Here is a 20,053-nt window from a genome sequence, read left to right as displayed (position 1 = left end):
GCCAGGGCTACGTAGTGAGAGCATGTCTTTTAGACCAGGACCTGTGCCTGCTTTTACTGTGTTTCGTTCTTACAACAGTTCTGTGGGATAAGTTTTATTTTTATCACTCTTTTCTGGACGACGAATCTAACTTGGTGAAGGGTGGGGGTTGGAAGGGTGAACTTTATCATTTGCATGTATAAAGTGAGCATAGAAATGAGACCCAGGTCAAGTCAGGAAGGCTCTTGCTCAGTTGAGAGAGCTCACTCACCACCCCAGCCCTCATAGCTCCCAGCTGGCAGATGGCAGTGAAGGAAGACGAGGATATTTCAGGCCTTGAGTTTCTTCACGGAGGTGAGTCAAGGCTCTGTCTCCCACTCTGGGTCCACCATCGCAGTGGCATACATGATGAGCCGGAGTGTCCAGCATGTGAGCTCACTCATATTTGGTCATGTATAGAGAGTCATTCATCCCCTTCCATATCATCAAAGTCATCGCCATCAAAATTAGCCTTTTTGTCTGACAGGACACCCTCACCAAAGCACCAAGCTGCGCCTGGGTGCGGCCCCCTTCAGTCTGGCCCTAACCTAACTTCTAACGAGATAAATGGTCGTCCACTGGCCCGGGGTCAAACCAGAAAATGATGTAAACAGATCTCCAGACCAAGTTAGTCAAGCTCTTAGCACCTACTCAGGACAAGCTATGCAATAATGCTCTATTTTTAAATGCTTTCAGAAATTTGCCGTCTGTGTATCAATTCTTATCAGAAGCCTGGAAGCCCTTCCCCAAGTCTTAAGAATGGGATTATCTCAATTGGGAAATGCAGTGTGAGTGAGCTACCATAGAAAAACAACTTCCTTTTCCACAGAAGTTCTCAGCCTGTTGGTGCAGGCAAAACGGAGACTCAAAAGAAGTAGCAAGGCGTGGTGGCTCGTATCTGTAACCTCAGAACTGGGAGAATTAAGTCAGGAAGATTGCCCAGGAGTTTGAGACCAGGCTGGACTACAGAGCGAAAATCTGTCTTAAAATAACAATAACAAACAAAGAGATGAGATTGGGGAGGAGCCAAAACTCTAATGCTCTGTCTGCATTTTCTCCTTTTAGAGAAATGGTTTAAATTTTATTTATTTTTAAGTTTTTATACTAGCACATATTATACATATCCCCTCCCATACACTTCTGCCCTCCCAGTTCTTACCCTGCCCCATTAGACCCCTCATACCCCTGGACAGTTTCATTTCTACGTTTCTGTCTTATATATGTTCATGACTTTGCGTAACTGTGTAAAATCTAGGAACCATTAGTGAGAGAAATATGATATTTATCTGTCTGAGACCAGCTTAATACGGTTGTCTCATCCTTGATGACAGAATGTGGAAAGCCATTTCTACGTGTTCTGATGGTCTGCAAAACAGCTCTGTCTGAACCCCACAGACACTGCCCACATGGACAGTCGGACTGTCTGAACCCCACAGACACTGCCCACATGGACAGTCGGACTGTCTGAAGCCCACAGACACTGCCCACGTGGACAGTCGGGCTGTCTGAGGCCCACAGACACTGCCCACATGGACAGTCGGGCTGTCTGAGGCCCACAGACACTGCACATATGGACAGACTGTCCAAGGCCCATGAACATGCACATACAGACAGACTGTCTGAGGCCTGTGGGCACTGCACACTCCAGGCCAGACTACCTGGAGTAGGGCTGCAAAGCAGCTGCAAGTTTATGTAGTTCAAAACTTTCTCTCTCTCTCTCTCCTCCCTCCCTCTCTCTCCCTCCCTCCCTCCCTCTCTCTCTCTCCCTCTCTCTCTCTCTCTCTCTCTCTCTCTCTCTCTCTCTCCATGTAAAAATATATTTTATTGACAAAAACCCATCTCTGTTTTTCTAAATGTGACATTAGATAAGCCCCATGGCAAAGAACCACAAGAGGACGGCCATCCTGGGTACAACTGAATTTTCAAACAGTTCCTCTTGGAAAGAATCGCAATAGACATTTGTAGCATTTCAGGCTTCTCGAGTTGGTATTTTGCCACACCAAACTTGAAAATGATCCACCTAACGTTCGCGCCTCTCTAGCCTTGGTGATCCTGAAACCGCCTCCTCCGCTTCCTGCTGTAAGCTGGCTCTGCCTGCGTTATTGCTTCACACTGCTCGGCAAAGCAACCCTGACTCTCCGGTGCCTATCTCGCCTTACCCAAAGTGCTAAGATTTGCCGGAGCATGCCTGGACTCATTCAAATACACAAGCTGGTATTTATCTGCGTATCCTCACATTGTCAACATCTTTACCGCTAGCATGCTTACTGTATCCTGGGAAGCACTCGAGTAAGAAGCAAAACGTCCTGAATTTTAAGAATAAGTTGTATTCCACTGTTAGCCATTCTGGTCTACGGTAGAGTGTAACTTAGCATCTAATTTAGCATAGAGTTTGTGAGCTTTGTATTAAATTTAACACAGCACTATGCAATTCTGTTCTATAAAGAGCACAATGAATTCTAGGAAATTTGCCAGGCCTTATGATTTCTAGGAATCAGCGGACTTCACAAACAAAATGGTCAATTTCCCCCCATTCGACTCAGCCTTCCTAATAAGGGCCTCGGGTTCAATGTGTACGCTGCCTTTTCTCTTTTATGTATTTGTTCATAGATGCAGTTGTGTATGCTCTGTTTATGCAAAAGATTCTTGCCAGTTATTTTTGAAAAGGCACAGCCATTAAATAATCCTATAAATATTTATTGCACATTTATCATGTGCCAAGTCCTAGCTAAGATGTGGAAAGCCAACAGCATTGAACACTGGCCTTTGGTCCCTTCATGTTGGTAAGACAGGCAACCACGAAGATGCTCACAATACGTGGTGTGACATACTCTGCTAAGGATTTGCCCAGCCTTTCTATTGAAAAGCTTAGGAGGTAAAGACTTGTCTTTGAGCGTGTATAAAATTACACTCAATCAAGCACACGGGCAGAAAGGGATAGTTCTGTATCATTCCGAAAGAAGTATACTTTCTGATATCCAATTTAGGTTTATTGCTCCGGCGCCCCTCCTCCTCTGAGGCACATCCTTGAGCAATATGTAATCTAAACTCCAAAGGAGAACTTTGCTGTCCTGTTCAGTGGGAGCTTAAGCAGAAGGAAACACAGTCAATGACATTATTGGATTGGGGAGTTAGGTAGTCAGTCTGTGGACTGTGCTATAGAACCTCCTTGATATTGGTCCCCATCTCTAGGCATCTCTACACATACCAGCCATGTTGGATCCCTTCCATGTCCACCCCTACCTCCTGAATACATCTGGCTTTGAAGGCATGATGCCCAACAGCCTATGTCTCTCCACTATGGACTTTGATCACAACATGGCTACCATCTAGGAGCTTCACAGCCTGACTACAGTCCCTCTAGGCATCAAATATTTCTATTCTTTCCCATCTCTGCTTTGGACCTTGCTAAGGTGGTCAAGATCCCTAACTCTCACCCCAGCACTCCCTGTCACCTCCTCAAGTATGACTTCTCTCATGCTGTCCTGCCACACTGGCCAGCATCGGCCTGGGCTTTACCAGGTCCAGAGTGTATAACCTCCCACACTGCCTCCTGCTCCACGGTCTCACTAAGGATTCATGTTTCCATGTGACCCTACTTTCACTCTAGGTTTTGAATGGCCCACCCCCACCCCCACCCCCTCTGTCTTTTAAGAATTCTCTTTCCTTCATATCCACATCCTTTCTTAACTCACAGCATTGTGGCTTTCCTTGTTTGGCTTATGACATGAAAGCCCAAATTTGAGAAATCTTTCCCTGCCTCGCATTGTTTTCTTGGAAGTCGGTAGGGCTGCTATCTGGCTGTGCACTCTTAAACTATGGGTATAAAAACTCCAGGAACTAGTGGGGATTTACTTAGAATAAAAACAACTGGCTTAATATTTTAAAAAATGCATTCCCACAAATCAAAACTATCAAAGCTGTTTCCACAGAGATCTGAACCACCCAAGCCGTCTTCCAGCACTTTTGCCTGCGAAAACTTTAAAGAAAATACAGAGATGAACTGACACTTGTTGACTGTCTTCAAGGCCAAGTCATAGTTCTGGGTGTTTCATAGTCCCCCCCCATCTTCTTCAGTCCTCCATGGAGACATGACTCTCATCTTACAGAGAAGGGAATGAAGTCTGACAAGATACGATATCATTTTTCTTAATAACGAGGGTAGAAGGTTGAGGACAGAATCGACCACTGGTTCTGTCTGCTCTCAAAACTTGTTTGCCTTCTCCTTGGCCACAGTGAGCAAAGTCTGCGTCATTCAATAGCAAACTAACAGTTGTAGTGATGTGTTTTGTCCTGTATACGCTGTTTATAGCGTCTGGTGTTCTTTGAAAAAAATCAATGAATGTAATGTCTTTGTGACTGTCCTTCTGCTTTCGGAGTAAGCATAATGTACTAGCTGTGGATGTTCATGGTGACTGGCAGCTATACCCTCGCTTTCCAATCGTCTCTGGGTCCTGCGGGTTTGACGTGGAATCTGTTGTTACTGAAACAAACCAACAAACAAACAAACAAAAACCAATAGCAAGATTGAGAAAAATGAAGCCTTCTGTGATGGCCTGTTCCACACAGCTTGCAACAGAACCTCATGTGGAAGAAAGGGTTCTGCCTGTGCATGTAAACGCAGCTTTTCCCGGAGTGGCTCCAGCTCAGAGCAGAGGCTGCCAAGTCGCAGCAAAATCGGAGCTCTCTTCTGAGCATAAAGAAGCCTCTGTGGCATGCAGGAAAGCATCTCAGCTGACATTTTGGCAACTGAGCCACGAGAGTCCCGAGGGTTGAGAGTTCAGGAGTTAAATATAACTTTCTTACCATGAATATCCACTTAAGTCCTCCAGGAAAGGCTGGGACACAGAACCTCCCAACCAAGGTGACAGGATCTATGAAATATTTCCTATGGACTAGGAAGCTAGGACAAGATAACCAATCTTGAATGACTGACGAGCAGCACACCTGTTTCCCAAACAAAGAAGAATCTGGTACTCATTATGGCAATGTAGGTAAAGTGCTGAAATTCTAATGGTGTTCTTCATGTATGAGTGGGATTCAAAATGGTGATGGGCTAATATTTTGTGAAGTTGCCTTTTGGTAATTTATATATCATGTATACACAAATACAGCTATAGATGCACACATATATAGCTATGTGTGGATGAGTATGTAGTGGCAACATGGTTTAGAAAAGACCACTGAGCCAGGATCCAGATTAGAAGCATTGTCCTGCCTTTCTAGCAAAACAGGGGCACTCACTGTGCTCTTCTGCAACTCAGATTTCTCAGACTTAAAGTGAAAATGACAAGCTTCCTTTATTGTCAATTGATATATAAGCATAAGACATGCTGTGCTCTTTGATACACTAATATATTCCATTCTCCATGAGTCTTAGTCAGCATTCTGTTGCTGCAAAGAGACACCAGAACCATGGCAAATCTTATTTTTTAAAAAAGCACTTAGTGGGGCTTGCTTTCAGTTCCAGAGTTTAAGTCCATTATCCTCATGGCAGGAAGCATGGTGTTGTGCAGAGGGACATGGTGTATGCAGCAGAAGTAGCTGAGACATCTATATCTGGATCTGTAGGCAGCCTTGAAACCCCAAAGCCCACCCCCAGTGACACACTTCTACCAACAAGGCCACACCTACTCCAACTAGGCCATACCTCTTAATACCTCTCAAGTAGTGCTGCCCCCCTGCTCCCCCCCCCCATAACCAAGCATTCACATTTATGAGCCTATGGGGACCGTTTTTATTCAAACCACCACACCATGAAAACTAGGTTAGGTAGGCCTTCCAAAGGTCCTAGTCATGCCATCCCACAGGCCACTTGTTGTAAGTAAAATAAAATAGCAATTTTATAATGTATTTGGTCAATACTAGAAGCCACAAAAGACCGAGACTGACCCTTTGATGTTCCTCATTGTGTCTCTGCATCTGGTTCAGTTCAATCTAATGGTTTTTAAAAGAAAAACAAGATAGGCGGGATGATGGTGGTGCACATCTTTAATCCCAGCACTCGGGAGGCAGAGCCAGGCGGATCTCTGTGAGTTCGAGGCCAGCCTGATCTACAGAGCTAGATCCAGGACAGGCACCAAAACTACACAGAGAAACCCTGTCTCAGCCGGGCGGTGATGATGCACGCCTTTAATCCCAGCACTTGGAAGGCAGAGGCAGGCGGATCTCTGTGAGTTCAAGGCCAGCCTGGTCTACAGAGCGAGATCCAGGAAAGGTGCAAAGCTACACAGAGAAACCCTGTCTCGAAAAACCAAAAGAAGATGTGGAGAACTTATTTGTTCTGAAATACTGCAATGTCATGTTAACACAGAAACTGGTTTATGGTTTTCTCTGCTTCATAATCCTTTTCTAAAACCCATAACCTATCTTCTGCATCTTTCCTCAGCTTCCCCTACATACAATATTTCCTAAGGCTTGCTGTGTTGCATTCTTTGGTATAAATATCCTGAGCTGTATGCAGATATAATGAATATATATCTGATTCATCAAGGTTTTTTATAAGATATTCACCCAAAAGTAGCTCAAATGTTTAGGATGTGAACATGTGTGAATAGTTGATCTTATTAGTATCTATAGATTCATCAATACTTCTTCAGATTCCACCAACATTACTAGCTCTTTCTATGTCCAAATTCGTCTTCATAATTTCCTAGGAGTATCATAATAAATTGCTACAAATCAAGTGATCTAAAAATAACAAAAATGTATCCTGTCACAGTATAGGAGCTAGACTCCCAAAACCAAGATTGTCAAGGGGTTTATCTTACAGGCTCTGCGACTCTGGCACTTGAAAACTATTGACAAAAAAAAAAAAAGAGTTAGAGGATAGCCTGGATTACATAGAAACTTCAAGTATACCCTAAGATACACAGTGAGACCCTGTCCCAAGGTGTCAAGGGCTGGAGGCGTAGTATAGTGTTAGAAAGCTTACCTACATGGCATGTGTAAGATGTTTGTATCACAACATGCAAACTAACTGAAAATATAAAAAGAAATAAAGGAAGAAAGCGTTTCTCCCATTTAAAGATACACTGTTAAGTGTGAGGTTAAAAACAGAGTGGAACGCTGAGAATAAAGTGGCAAAATAACATGCACAAGAATTTGCATAATATATGACTGGAAGCTGCCAAGAAAGTGTTGACATTGGTGGCAGAGAACAAGTTGGCCAGAGGCCATGGTAAGAGGGAGTGCTTTTACTCCAAAACATTTTGTACCTTTTGAATCTTGGACACTGAGAATATTTTGTCTGTCATCATTCGTTGATATATTTTTATCATTTATTCATCGATTCACTCTTAGAATTTTTTAAGTTATTTGAAATGGGATGTTACAAATATGATTTAGCTCTACTCCTTCCTGGAACCCATTCGCTAGACAGATGATGACTTTTCTAGCCTTGTTGAAGGATGCAAAGAAGGAAAAAAAAAGATGGCAAACTTGGATGCATGGTTTCAACATCTTGGATGGAGGGAGAAGAGACGGGACTCTCTAACTTAGAATTGGGGGCTTGGGATTTCTGAGAGTGGAGGGTAGGAGAGAACCAAAATGAAGAGATGGTAGTGTAGTCTACTCAGAACGAACAAAAGAGGTAATCGAGGCTTCACTGAAAGCTGAAAATGTTTGCCTCTGGGGAGCAACACTAATGCGGAAGTGGACCAGCAGCTTTTTGTTATGTGTTGAAATCATCGTGACAATATATACTCTATCTCTTGGAAAAACACCTTTTATCGCTCAAAATGTTTTGCTTGAGTTTTCAGTGACATGAACGAATTCTTAAGGGCAGTGAATATGTGCAAAGTACACTCTATTCATGTGTAATAATTTCATGTGCAGGTGACATGTGTCAATAATAAAAATTATTAAATGCTAAGTGATTCAGTTGACTATGGATTAGTCTAATTAGAATCTAAGAAAGATAATTCATCCATGGGGTAAGAGATCATTTGCTGATGAAGAGTTAGTCCTACTATTTCAAAAGTGGAAAGCCACTAAGAATAAACAAAAATAAGAATCTTGAAAAATACATTTTATTTTGTTTTGTTTCTCAAGACAGGGTTTCTCTGTGTTGCCCTGGCTGTCTTGGAACTCACTCTGTAGACCAGGCTGGCCTCAAACTGAGAGATTCACCTGCCTCTTCTTCCCAGGTACTGGAATTAAAGATGTGTGCCACCACTGTCCTGTAAAAAAGACTTTTAATGCAACTCTCTATCAATTTTTGACAGAAACTAGACTGTATTGATAATAAAAGGGAGAGTGAGACATACATTCTGTTTTCCAGAAATTTATATGATTGTTATATTTCAATTTCTGGAAAGCTAGAAGAAATTCTTATTTAACATTCAATGAAAACTTGATGCCCACTCTCCAAAAAAAGAAATGATTGTTGAAATCAATCACTCATTAGGCAAGTGGCTTTGAAATGTTTGTTGCCAGAGAGACATTCTTGAATAGCTTATTGGATCAATATGGATAAGATGGTGGCCGTGAACTCAAGAATACTCATGGTCATGTTCACGGCTACTACCACAGTGCATTACATATCTCTGGCACACTCCATGTGATAAAGCTAGACACCTCACCTAGTAACTGTGGCCAGAAGTTCCTTGGAACTGGGGAAAATAGAGAGGTAGCCCTGCCAGATGAGGAGCCTATTGGGTCACATGCTAGGTGATGGAGGGAAGGGAACTCCTTTGGGAGCTGAGATTCTGGGACTGGGAAAGGCACCTGTGAGGGCAGATATCAAATGGTCCAGGACAGTACCTTGTGTAATGGTGGCAAGATAGAAGGAAATCCCTTAGTTACCCCCAAATTAGAGGAATAAAGTCAGCCATAGGAATCAAAGCTATGCAGTACATCGCTTCAAATGCCAGAACTACAAAGGCCATAAAGATACATAAAGACATGAATATAAAATAATCCTCAAAGGGGAAAGATAAACACAAGGATTATAACTAAATTAAATTCCTGCACATTTAGAATGGCAGTCAGAAGTTACAAACAAGAGTTCATAGATTTAAAGTCTATTTTAGTTTATCTGGCAGTGTTGCGCATGTTTGTACTTTTTAAAAAAGAATATCTTTTGTTGCTCCCAAAATAATCACTTTTTACTGAATCATAGGAGACATGTCCTGCCTGTAAAAATTTCCAAAGGAACTCATCTGAGGTTTTCTTATTCGTGGGTCCACGGATATTGTGCCTTTATGCCGGACTGAGGAAGCATTCATAAATAAAAGACAGACTCACACATATAGGCAGTACTAAGCAAACTCAGTGGATTTTTAAAAGAGCACATGAAGTTGGGAAGCAAAATTGGTGGAGGTAAGATGGGGAGGAAATAGCCAGGAGGGAACGAGGGAGTGGACTTGATCGAACCACATTATACGCATGTATGAAATTCTCAAACAATTAAAACATAAAAGATAAAAAGGGCATGCTCAACAAACCTCTTTTCATCAAATGCCAACAACAGTGAACAACAGCGATACTTTGTTTCCCCTGGAAAATCCATGTTATTAATGAGTCTTTATAACTGGAAGATCCTATAGGAATCGAGTCTAGTGGATTTTGAATTCTGTTCCACTGGCTGGCTCAGAATCCTGCTTCCCGGATTATGAGATGACAAAGTGAATGAGCTCGTGCAATTCCTTTCCCTCTCTCCCCCACACTCTACCTTGGAACTTCAAACACAAAAGTGATTCATTCAGAGCAACAGTACTGAAACATCTGATTCAGTCCTGACGTTTCCACACATGACAGCATAGGAAAGGCAGATGAGGAGTGTTGAAAAGAGAGTCTGAACCCCACATCTGACCTACCTACCGAGTCAGTGTCCGACTATGGAGCCCAACAACTGGCATCACTTGAAACCTCCTCCAGGAATTCCGATGCAATCCAAATATGGAAACCCTCTCCATTGAGGACTAGAAAGAGGGGGTAACATCTGGCCTGTGCCGGAATGCTTCCAGTCACAGGAGTGTCTTTTCCACAGAAGGCATAAGAATTATGAAATGACAGTGCTCTTGCCCATGGGGTTATGTTTTCTTGTGCCATCCAGAATCAAGCAGTCTCCTGATTCTCAGGGCAGATGAAGTGGACTAAACGTGGGTGGCCACCACGTCACTGCTGTGTTTCCCCCATCCTGCCTAGCTTTGCTTATCTTGCCACAATGGAAAACAAGATTCAAAGTCAACTCGTCATAATTCTTCAATTTCCGGTTACTTCTAGACTTTTAAAAACTCAAATGAGAGCAGAGAAATGTTTCTCTCTGTAGTCATGGAGTTAGACAAATATAAACCTAGAGCTACTGGTGGCTGTCTTCTACTGCACTCCAGTGGGTATTGTGATGGACCAGATCAGAATGGATGCACCAACATTGCTTCATCTCCATGCAGCTACACAGTTGAACCTGTCACCAGAGTAGAGAGGGCTGCCTAACCATGGTTGTGTCCTCCCTGGATGCAGCCAGCCCACATCCAATGGCTGGGTTACAGAGATAAACAGGTACCCAGCTCCTCTGCCTCAATTCAAGACAACTTGAAGACTTATGCCAGGTCCAGACCTCGGGGAATGGGCTAAGGCCATAGTGAGACCCCCGACAGCCTGCCTCTTCCCACTCTTGCCTGCTTCCTTTCTTCTCAGTGAGTTGTCCTTTATAAGGCTACTCTGAGCAAATCTCCAACCTAGGATCTGTTTTTTCCAGATGCCCCAAGCTATGCCTCTCTGTGGCAATCTCATCTGAGGAAGGAAGGGATGGGGCTGACTGAGACAACAGAGGTGAATGATACCCAGATGGAATCCCACAGCATCTTTGCCTCCCCATTTCTCTTCTCCCAAATGTCCTAACCTTGCACAATTATGTATGGTTCCAAACAGCTCAACATTCTGCTAATCTGATGTCCAACCCTGAATATAACTCTCCAAGTGTGGACTTGGAAAGCTAGCATATTGGGTGATTTTATATTCTTTATACTTCTATAGTTTAGCCGAAGATTAGATCAGCTTTCTAGCAGCCCAAAAATGTTGTTGGTTTATTGGCGCTTGCATTTCCCAACCACTCCCATATTTCTTTCTGTCAAGGCGACTCCCTCCCTTTGCATCCAAACACTTCGACTTCTCAAACAGCTGCCTACACTTTACGGCTGGCTGTATTTCTTAGCCACATCTAAACACGTGCACCAAATAAGGGCAAAGCGCTTGGAGACCTGAGGGAGGTGGAAGTCTTGTTTTTGCAGTGTACTGTATGAAAATAATACGTATACAGAATCCATATTTTTCTAAAACTGCACACACGGTTCAGCCATCCTGTGTTCAGATCCCTTGGGACTTTTTCAGAAAATGTCTCTTTCATGATTGCTTTGTGCTCTCATAGTTAACGTATGGAACTTTTAAACAGATCTAATGTTTATGGTGCATGGGACAATTGTTCATTGCTTGTAACAAACTATGTTTGAAAATTATATGTCCCGGTTATTAGATTTCACTGAGAAAATTGAAAGTTTATTATCTTTTTTCTCTTTTTTAAAATTTTATTAATTAATTTATTTCTCCTCTGTTTCTGTTCAGAAAGGGGCAGGACTCCCATGGGTATTAACAAATTGCATGGTATGTTAAGTTGCAGTAAGACTTAGCACCTCCCCTTGTATTGAGGCTGGGCAAGGCAATCCAGTATGAGGAGTAGATTCCCAAGAGCCAGGCAAAGCATTAAGAACAGGCCCTACTCCAGTTGTTAGGGGTCTCACAAGTAGACCAAGCTACACAACTGTCACATATATGTAGAGGGCCTAGGTCAGTCCCATGCAGGTTCCCTGGTTGTTGCTCCAGACTCTGTGAGTCCCTATATGTAGAGGGCCTAGGTCAATCCCATGCAGGCTCCCTGGTTGTTGGTTCAGACTCTATGTGACTCTATGAGCCCAGGTTAATTGGTTCTGTTGGTTTTCTTGTGATGTCCTTGACCCCTCCGGCTCCTACAATCCTTCCTTACTCTCTTCAGCAGGATTCTCTGAGCTCAGCCTAATGTTTGGCTGTGGGTCTCTGCATCTGTTTCTACCAGTTACTGAATAAAGGCTCTCTGGTGACAATTGGGGTAGTCACCAATGTGATCACAGGAGATGGCTAGCTCAGGCTACCTGTCCACTATTGTTAAGAGTCTTAGCTGGGGTTATCCTTGTAGTTTCCTGGGAGTTTTCCTTGTACCAGATTTCTACTACAGAGCTATAGTAATAAAACGAGCCAGCACAGTATTGGCATAAAAGCAGACAAGTGGAGCAATGGAATCGAATCAAAGGCCCACACATAAATCCACACCCCTATGGATAACTGGTTTTTGACAAAGAAGTCAAAATTATACAATGGAAAAAAGAAAACGTCTTTAACAAAAGGTGCTGGCATAATTGGATGTCAGCATGTAGAAGAATGCAAATAAATCCATGTCTCAAGTCCAAGTGGATCGAAGATCTCAACACAGATCCAGTTACACTGAAACCGACAGAAGAGAAAGTGGGAAATAGCCTTGAATGTATCGGCACAGGAGACCACTTTCTGAACAACACAGACACTAAGATCAACAATTAATGAATGGGACCTCATGAAACTCAAAAGCTTCTGCAAGGCAAAGGACATAGTCAGTAGAACAAAACGGCAGCCTACAGAATGGGTAAAGATCTTCAGCCCCACATCCAACAGAGGACTGGTCTTCAAGATATATAAAGTTTTTATCTTTTAATTTCTAGCAATGAAATTGTGTGGAGCTAGGTGGAGGCTTATATAATAGTTGGTAATTGAGCTTCCATTCACAATTCAGTTGTCTATTACCTGACCCATTCTGAAACTTACCAATAATTCCAACCATTAGCAGCCTGAATGAAGACTGATCAGTTATGGAGAAGTCTGGGCCCCACATCAATAAGCGTGTATTCCATTACAGAATGGATATGTAGTAATTGCGTTGGTGTACTTAAGACATGGAACCCATCTAGATGAAAAGAAGGGGTCAATCTAGGCCTCCAGTATCCATGGGCCTTAGACATGACACCTCAATAGCACTACTAATAAAACACTAACAAATGGAAACATGTCCTGTACCCAGTGACTCATATCATTAAGCTAATCCCACAGTGGCTCCACCTTGCTGTTAGAAACAAGAGAGAGCGAGAGGAAAAGTAAATGCCATGTATGTCCATCTGTTTGGTAACCACAACAACCAGTCATAAATGGGAAGTAACAGACAAACGATTTTGTTGGAAACCAAGACCAGCCCTCTGGCTCCTAAACTATCAGCAGGGGCCTGGGAGAAGCAAATGGCCTTTGGGTTACGTGGGACCTCTGAACCTCACCAGCACCAATTCCTGTATGCCTGAGAGACAACAGAGCTATCGAATCGACAGGATGGAAAACCACCAGTTGGCATGAGGTGCCCTGGGAGCCAGGCAGGAATTACAGGATGATGTGTCAGAATCCAGGAAGTGAATGGAGCTTGCTTTGTCTTTGACATGAAAGAATACACCTAAACTCCAGCCCCGGACCTTGAGAGTCCAAACACCAAATCAGAATGGATTGTAGGGAGGACACTAGACCAGTGTCATCACTTGGTAGAGGATTATAATGAAAATCAGAGAGGAAGGAGACTTGGCCAAGGTCACACAAATATGGCTTATATTTCTAAGATAATTTTTTTTTTTTTTGAGAAATAGAGGCCAGATAAATGTAAACATTGGGAGCAACTGTAAACTTAAATAACTCATCCAGTGAAACACCAGTGGGTCTTTATAGATCTGTTCCCCTCAAAAAGCACAAACCCTATTATCTGATCCCATCTGGCACCAGCCCTGCCAATGGGTCTCTCTTCTTCCCCAGCTCTGACGCTTACCAAGGCAAAGCCCTGGCTACCAAGTGACTCACTTTGGAAACAAGCTGTGTGACTCAGTCTGTTCTCAAACCACTAGTCTAAGCTCCTGGAGACTTTGGTTTTATGACATCCACCAATAAGCTGGCATGAGAAGGACCCAACATGTGTTAAAAAAAAATAATTAAGTGAGCTGTAGATTTTTGCTAGATTGCATGACAGAAACACACAGAGGTTGATACACAGTACATACTTAACGAGGACCAATGTGGCATGTGCCATCCATTGTCACCCTCACAACAACCCAAGGATAAAAATGACAATGTGACAGTTTGAGACAGTGAGTGTCAGAGATGACAAGTAACTAGGAATGGAGTTTGGGGGAGGTTACCCTTGTTTGCTTTGCCCCTTACACTTTCTTCTCAGCCCTCACGCCCGGCTGCAGTTCTTACCATGTGTTTAAGGCACAATTACCTGTGTTATTTTTTTATAATCTCCCTTCCCTTTCCTCGCTCCAAGCCCTCCTATACACCCCTTCCATGCTCTCTTTCAAATCCATGACCTCTGTTTTTATTAATTGCTGTTTTGTGTGTGTGTGTGTGTGTGTGTGTGTGTGTGTGTACATGTATATTCCCAAATATATAAATACAACCTGTTCAGTCTGTGTAATGTTACCGGCACGTATGTTTTCAGGGCTGACCATTCGATATTGGATGACCCGTTGGTGTGTTCTTCCCTAGGGAAGACTCTTTCTCCCTCCCTTAACACTCCTTAACTTTTCCCTGGCCACATTAGCATATCTATTATTGTTCAGCTCATACTTAGGCAGTCTTGTCGGTGAGACTTCATGGGTGTCCCATCTAACATTCCTAGGAGACTCAGTTCTGTGCTGTTGCATCAGCACTACAGGTCTGTGGAAGAGTACCAATGTTACTTAGCATATTTAAACAAAAAAGGTGAGCGGGCAAGATGGCTCAGTGGGTAAAGGTTCTCGCCATCAACTTGACAACATACATTTGATCCCTAGAATCAGCATGGTGGAAGGAGAGGCTGCAAAAAGCTGCCCTCTGACCTTCAACTACATGATGGGCAGGTTCACACATACTCATGATAGATAGATAAGTAGATAGATGATAGATAGATAGATAGATAGATAGATAGATAGATAGATAGATAAGTAGATAGATAGATAGATAGATAGATAGATAGATAGATAGATAGATAGATAGATAGATAGACAGAGACACACACACACAGACAAACAAATCTCGCCTGGGGTATCTTTCTTAGTATGTCAGTGACAAGGACATCTATCTAATTGGCTGCTGGGCCTCATAGAAGAAACGAAAGAGCCTAAGTGCAAAGTACTTTGGATAAGTTATTGTTATAAAGTCTTACTGACATAAAGTGAAAGTAAGTTCACCAGATGTTAAGAGATATTAAGAAGGCCAAAGAAAAGCTACCCCAATGAACTGAAACAAGTATATCCCACTTCTGAGCTTGCAGTAAGAAAAATACCTAAATAGTGCATGCAGCTTTTTAGCCTCACACAAGTTTTTAGAGCACAATTTCCTTCAAACCAACAGTGATGACCATGCCTTTCCCCCTTTACTTGGTGTTTCTCAGGCCGTAACACATGTTGGGCGAAGTAGAACAGCCTGTGTGAGAGACTGTGAATTACTCTCCCACAGCTATTTGGAAGAAGGCGCTCCAAGGTACCTGAGTGGGGAAGTGAGCTTTGAACGCGGGTCCTGCCTACTCTCAGACCCACTAAGCCCACCATTTTCCCCGTGCACCACAGCTCACTGTGCTTTTAGCAGGTTTAGAGGGTGGTATTGCTTGCTCGGGAGCAGAGAGAGATGTGGGCAGAGTTAATGTGGGTGTGCTGTCTGCTGAGGAGAACCCCGCTGGTAGTGTGGCTCCAGGTTTGCTCTAGCACTGTCTTGGTGTCTGTGTGTGGTCGCCCTGCTTTCCTGAGTACTACCCCTTATTTCCTCATTCCTCTCTCCAGCACATTCTCTCACAGCGCTTTTTATGGCCTTCTTTCCTGAAATCCTTCTCTCAGCCTGAAAGACCTCTCCTCTCTCCCTGACTCCACGTCCCCAATTTTCCCCTAAGACTCCCACTCACTCCGTAAGCTAACAGGAAAGGGTAGCCCGGCCTCAAAAGGTAAATTATCAAAAGAAGTTACGACTGGGATCTGCATGACAGTCTTCACACCCTTGGATAATGGGGAAGTGTAAGGATTTAAGGAACGGGCTCTAAATCCAGGCTCTGCTGTAAGGGACAGTGTCACCCTGGGCCCGGAACCTCATTTTTATATAAGCTTCAAAGTAGCCACCAGTCTTTAAAAATCCATCATGGAGATGAGAGGAGATAATGCTGGGTAGGGACCTGTGGAAAAATAACCAGGATGTGTATAACACCAGCCACTTGCCCCCACTTCTCCCATCCCAATTCTGATCTCTGCAAAAACATCCTTTCTCTAAAGCCATAGCCTCTACTTACCCACCCACCCCCAGGTCCCCTACAGACTCATTCCCAATGGAATCTCCTTCCCTACAGTATCACCTATATCCTCTTCCATCCCACTCATAATTCCTCTTAATAATTTACCTTTTACGGACAACATCACACTTGGTATCCAATGTTAGAGACTTCTGACACCACCAGAAGTGGCCCTCTGACACCGTCACAGCCACCAGACCATGCATCCTTCCATATTGCCTCCCTGCATCATCCTGTCCTTCCCATAATCTTACTGCCATCCCTGCACACTCTTTCATCCTGTGGCTCCCTTTCCAGCCTTTCCCGTTGATGCCTTTGTTGCCATTGTTGAAGGGTCCTTTCCTCTCATCTGCCGAAGCATGGCTTCTCCAGATGTCTCTTATTCCTGGTCGGTTTTCAATTCCCACAGGCCTACCTACTTTTCAGATTATATTATTACACATGTGTACTTCGTCTCTAAGATATGAGCATCTCAAGCATGTCTCACAAGTACATGTGCATCTCCTTACAATACCAGGTAGAGAGCCAGACATAGAAAAGGCCCTCAGAAGACATGCATTGATGATGGATCAGTCTGGTTTAGTGAAAGAGCCTGTCTGCATGGAGAACTGCATGAACGAACACTTCCTTGTCCTTTACCATGTGCCAGGCAGTGAATTTAGTGACAAAAGGGATGAAATGAAGTGGGGAAAAAAGTAGTCATCTACCTCTATATCCAACACTGCACACAGATTTTTTAAATATAATCTCCAAAACAGCTCTAAGCAGGATAAATACAAGTATGCCTATTCTGCAGTTGGAGAAACTAAGACTTGAAGAAGTTAGGAGCTGCTGTCTTGGTGTGTTTTGTGATGCTATGACAGAATACACAAACAGGATCATTTATAAAGAGTAGAAATCTACGTTTTCCTGTGTGTGAGATCCAAGATCAAGGGGTTGGCATTTGATGAGAGCTTTCATCCGCACTAGTGTGCAGATGTAAGAAGGGAGGGGGAAGGAGATAATGAGAAAGTGAGGAAGAGAAGGGGGAAGGAGGGAGGAAAGGAGGGAGAGACGACTGAATGTAACAAACTCTAGAAATAATCAATCTATTCCAACAATAAAATTAACCCATTCATGAGAGCAGAGTCCCCAGGGGTTATGATGCATTGGGATCAGTTTTGTAGCACAGGAAGCTTGGGCAAGTGAGTCACTGTGTTACTTCCCCACCAAGGAATTGTAAGGAAATATCTATAGTCCAAGTGGGGCGCCAGCAGACAAAGAAAGGATCATCCAAGTCTAACTTGGTGAACCAATGGTGAACTTACAGGACCAGGAATGACTAAAATGTAACCACATCACCTTCCCTGCACAACTTACAAATCACTGTACCACTAAAGAGCACACACACACACACACACACACACACACACACACACACACACCAGCAATTACAACTTCAGCTGGGCAGAGGTAGTTTATGAACCTCATGAATTCCGCCCCCTTCCACACATCAATCAGTTTGATCTCACAAGGGTGCCACGTATGATCACAGTTTCAGGGATGAATATGTCCAACTTTGAGTCAAGACCTATTCTACGGCATTCAGATCACATCACTTGCCTCTTGCCATCCCAGAAATGGATGTCAGAATTGAGTACATCTCATTTGCTGATTAATTCAACTAATTAAAGCTCCTCTTTTTTCTATTTTTATTTATTTATTTGTTTGTTTACCGATTCATTTTTCCTTCCAAATTCATTTACAGTTTCCAGAGTCCTAAAAATAATTCTAGGTAAGTCAAGAAGTCAGTGAGTGTATAAACCAAGGTCTGTGCCCTACTGCCTAAGAATCAGTTTGTTATATTGAATACAAGGAAAATGAAATCTATCAATATTGGCAAACATTTTGATGGGATAGGTTCCTCACAAAGATCAAAGTTGATTTACATAACCAAAATAGTTTTGACTTTTAAAATAATAGAAAAGTTCAATAAAGTTTTTGTTGCTTTCACACACATTTTAAAAATATATATTTTAAGGTATTTAATGATCTGTGCTAACTAGAAGTAACCATGTCTACAGCATCTTTCATTTGTAAAAGCTATGAAATTGTAAGTAGAATACTACTTCTTTCTTATTTAACTTACAGTGCAACAGGATGCATGTTGAGATACATATAATGATGGAAATTAAATAAAGCAGTCTTACTTATTAAAACAATTAACTCTGTAAGGTGGGAATGAAGTAGAGGCTCAGTTACCTCACTGAATCACCCAGAATTTGGACCTCAGCCAAACACATTTTTTTCACTTATTTGATAAGTAATTTATTGGAATCTACCCCATACAAGGCATTCTTCCAGGCTCTGGAGATGGGATGATGAAGAAGGCAAGCAAATTCTCTTCTCCTTCAGGTCCTGCGTTCTGCTGTGAAGCAGCAAACAGAAAAGGAGCAAGCTAATGAACAACAAAATGTAAGTATGATGAAACCACAGAATCAAGGCGACAGAAGCAAGAATCAGTAGCGGATGGGTGAAGTAGTGAAGTAGGAGCTTGAGGTCCAGAGACGGAGAATGAACTGGCCAGAGACCTAAGTAATGAGAGAGACTGAGTCATGGGGCGGGGGAGGGGGTGAGAGCTACGAAAGTCTACCTAGAGACAAAACGACAGTAAGAGCCCTACAGCAATAAGCTTGGTGTCTTTGCGAAGGGCCAGTGTGACCAGAGGGGAGCAACGAGTAGAAAGACAGGAAACTAAGTTAAAAACTCAGGAAGGGCAGATCTCTGAGCCCTAGGAGTCCATTTTCTTCTTCATGTCTTGGGAAGTCATTGGAGGGATCTGAGCAGTGGAATGGCACATATAATTTATGCTTCTGGAAGACGACTGCCTAAGCAATTATTGCACAAAACTGTGGTTTCTGAAGTAAGTGGAATTTTGTGGCTGGTCATGGTTTAGCTGGTGTGGTATGAATGTTCATCTGAGCTGAGATAAGCCAGCCCTGCTTCTACAAAGGAGAAGCCATCCTGGTGATAGTAAATATATGTCTGATTATGCTGCAGGCAGGAGCTGGGAGTTGTGTAAGTTTGCATTTTCCAAAGCGCCTTCTGTGAGCACGAGTTTCAAGGTGTGTGAATCAATGTTACACAAGGAAAAGCTGAGTCAGCATAGGTAACGCTCTATTCAGCATAGGTAACGCTCTATTCAGCATAGGAAACACTCTATTCAGCACAGGTAATGCTCTATTCAGCATAGGTAACGCTCTATTCAGCATAGGAAACACTCTATTCAGCACAGGTAATGCTCTATTCAGCATAGGTAATGCTCTATTCAGCATAGGAAACGCTCTATTCAGCATAGGAAACGCTCTATTCAGCACAGGAAACGCTCTATTCAGCATAGGAAACGCTCTATTCAGCATAGGTAACACTCTATTCAACATAGGTAATGCTCTATTCAGCATAGGTAACGCTCTATTCAGCATAGGTAATGCTCTATTCAGCATAGGTAACGCTCTATTCAGCACAGGAAACGCTCTATTCAGCATAGGAAACTCTCTATTCAGCACAGGTAATGCTCTCTTCAGCACAGGTAATGCTCTATTCAGCGTAGGTAACGCTCTATTCAGCGTAGGTAATGCTCTATTCAGCAAAGGTAATGCTCTATTCAGCAAAGGTAATGCTCTATTCAGCGTAGGTAAGCATAGC

The 20,053-nt window shown here is 42.9% G+C and overlaps 1 protein-coding gene across 1 annotated transcript; it reads right to left on the bottom strand.

Annotated features, from left to right (window-relative positions):
• Positions 1-242: 242 nt before the first annotated feature.
• Polr2f (RNA polymerase II, I and III subunit F) lies at positions 243-16,575 on the bottom strand. The gene is given in 4 exon segments (XM_052742766.1): positions 243-372; positions 374-445; positions 447-548; positions 16,478-16,575. Coding segments are annotated over 4 exon segments (402 nt in total).
• Positions 16,576-20,053: the final 3,478 nt, after the last annotated feature.

The sequence above is a fragment of the Peromyscus californicus genome, unplaced genomic scaffold (genome assembly GCF_007827085.1).
Source record: "Peromyscus californicus insignis strain IS unplaced genomic scaffold, ASM782708v3 Scaffold_17__1_contigs__length_78620276, whole genome shotgun sequence".
In the NCBI taxonomy this organism is placed as follows: domain Eukaryota; kingdom Metazoa; phylum Chordata; class Mammalia; order Rodentia; family Cricetidae; genus Peromyscus; species Peromyscus californicus.
Note: the sequence above shows the minus strand (reverse complement) of the source record. Positions and strands in the feature narration are given on the sequence as shown.